The sequence below is a fragment of the Otolemur garnettii genome, unplaced genomic scaffold, assembly GCF_000181295.1.
Source record: "Otolemur garnettii isolate 467f Iridium unplaced genomic scaffold, OtoGar3 scaffold00268, whole genome shotgun sequence".
NCBI lineage: Eukaryota > Metazoa > Chordata > Mammalia > Primates > Galagidae > Otolemur > Otolemur garnettii.
The window spans coordinates 744,287-746,629 of record NW_003852663.1 but is presented as its reverse complement, the minus strand read 5'-3'; the positions used below and the strand labels follow the sequence as shown (position 1 = coordinate 746,629).

At 42.8% G+C, this 2,343-nt stretch overlaps 1 protein-coding gene across 1 annotated transcript in view; it reads left to right on the top strand.

Annotated features, from left to right (window-relative positions):
* The window catches only part of ARMCX2 (armadillo repeat containing, X-linked 2), a 5,190-nt gene extending 3,539 nt beyond the window's left edge, over positions 1-1,651 (top strand). Inside the window, exon 5 of the mRNA XM_023508732.1 lies at positions 68-1,651. Within this exon, the coding sequence (XP_023364500.1) occupies positions 68-1,424 (1,357 nt within the window). The 3' untranslated portion in view covers positions 1,425-1,651. The remainder of the gene's footprint in view (positions 1-67) is intronic.
* Positions 1,652-2,343: the final 692 nt, after the last annotated feature.

Below are 2,343 nucleotides of genomic sequence, written 5' to 3'. Positions count from 1 at the left end.
CACCTGCACCTACTAGGGTAGCAGTACCTACTGGGGTACCTGTAGCTACTAGGGTAGCAGCACCTATGGGGGTACCTGCACCTACTAGGGTAACAGCACCTACTGGGGTACTTGCACCTACTGGGGCAGCTGCACCGACTGGGGTAGCAGTACCTACTGTGGCAGCTGCACCAACTGGGTTAGCAGCACCTACTGGGGTAGCTGCACTGACTGGAGCTGCAGAGGCTCCTGGGACTTCAGGGTCTCCTAGGACAGTGGCAGTTCCTGGAGCAGCAGCTGCCAAGAAAGCAACCCCTGGGGCTCATACAGGAGCTATACCTAAGGCTGGGGCAGCAGCTGGAGCTGTACCCAAAGGTGGAGCCAAAGGTGGAGCCAAAGGTGGAACCAGGTCCCGGAATGGGGGAAAGGGGAAGGGCAAGAAAAACAAGGTGGAAGTAGATGAACTCGGAATGGGCTTCCGCCCTGGAGATGGGGCTGCAGCTGCTGCTGCAGCCTCTGCTAATGGGGGACAAGCCTTTCTGGCAGAAGTCCCTGACTCTGAGGAAGGGGAGTCCGGATGGACTGACACAGAGTCAGATTCAGACTCTGAGCCTGAGACCCAGCGTAGAGGGAGGGGTAAACGACCTGTTCCCATGCAGAAGCGCCCCTTTCCTTATGAAATTGATGAGATTCTGGGTGTTCGAGATCTCAGGAAAGTCCTTGCCTTGCTTCAGAAATCAGATGATCCTTTCATCCAGCAGGTAGCTTTACTCACTCTGAGCAACAATGCCAATTATTCATGTAATCAAGAGACAATTCGCAAATTGGGAGGCCTCCCAATTATTGCAAACATGATCAACAAAACTGATCCTCATATTAAGGAAAAAGCCTTAATGGCCATGAATAACCTGAGTGAGAATTATGAAAATCAGGGATGGCTTCAGATATACATGAACAAAGTGATGGATGATATTATGGCCTCTAACCTGAACTCAGCAGTACAGGTAGTTGGACTAAAATTTTTAACAAACATGACTATTACTAATGACTACCAGCACCTGCTTGTCAATTCCATTGCAAACTTCTTCCGTTTGCTATCTCAGGGAGGTGGAAAAATCAAGGTTGAGATATTGAAAATACTTTCGAATTTTGCTGAAAATCCAGATATGCTCAAAAAGCTTCTCAGTACCCAAGTGCCAGCATCATTTAGTTCCCTCTATAATTCTTACGTGGAATCAGAAATTCTTATTAATGCTCTTACTCTGTTTGAGATCATCTATGACAATCTCAGAGCAGAAGTGTTCAACTACAGAGAATTCAATAAAGGTTCCCTTTTCTACTTATGTACTACATCTGGAGTGTGCGTTAAGAAAATTCGAGCCTTAGCAAATCACCATGACCTCTTGGTGAAAGTGAAAGTTATAAAACTAGTGAACAAATTCTGACTGGCTATGTGCTTTCAAACAAATGGAAGAAATGTCTTGGTTTTGCAGTCTGGAGGCATTGAAAATTGAAAGTTACTACTTTCCCCCTTGCTCATATAGTAAAGGGATCCTTTCAGCTGCCAGTTTTGAATAATGTATCATCCAAAGTGATGTTATCTGTGACAGTCACCTGCTTTAAGCTGAACCATTTTATGAATACCAAATAAATAGTCCTCTTGTACTGAAAACACATTTGTGACTTTAGTTGTGCTGCTTGGAAGGAAATATTTTTACTGATTCCTCTGTGAATTGACAGTGAACCTGTCCATCATGAATGGCCTACTCTTCTATTATTTGTTTCCACTTGAATTTATCCACCAAAGATTTTATTTGTATATCATCAATAAAGTTGTATGTTTCAACTGACAAAAAATTGTTCTAGTGCTTGAATTTAAAATCTAGCTGGAGAGATAAGATACACAAATACAAAAGGATTACTAAGAGTATGCTGGCATGTGCTCATTGTCAAATATATGCTATCTGGTTAAATGAAACAGAGCTTGCTGAGAAAGCTTCAAACTTAAGGGCACATTTAAGCTGAGCCTGAAAGACAGCGTAGAAGGGCATTCCAGGAGGGAAAACTGGTTTGAAAAGGCATGGAGGTGAAAAATCTGCTCCTGTGATAGGAAAGGCATGTTTCAATTACATGATATATTGTTATATTGTTATCAACTGTATTTACCATGCTGTACAGTATACCTCTTAGTTTTCGAACAGTTGTATAGTATTTTAAAACAAAGAAAAACTGCTTTGGAAAAGCATGGAGATGAAAAATCTGTTCCTGTGATAGGAAAGAAACCAGTTGTCCTAGAATAGAAAACATGGGATAAGGAGTGATGAGAGAAAAAGGTGAAATTCAGGCAGCGCCTGTGGCTCAGCT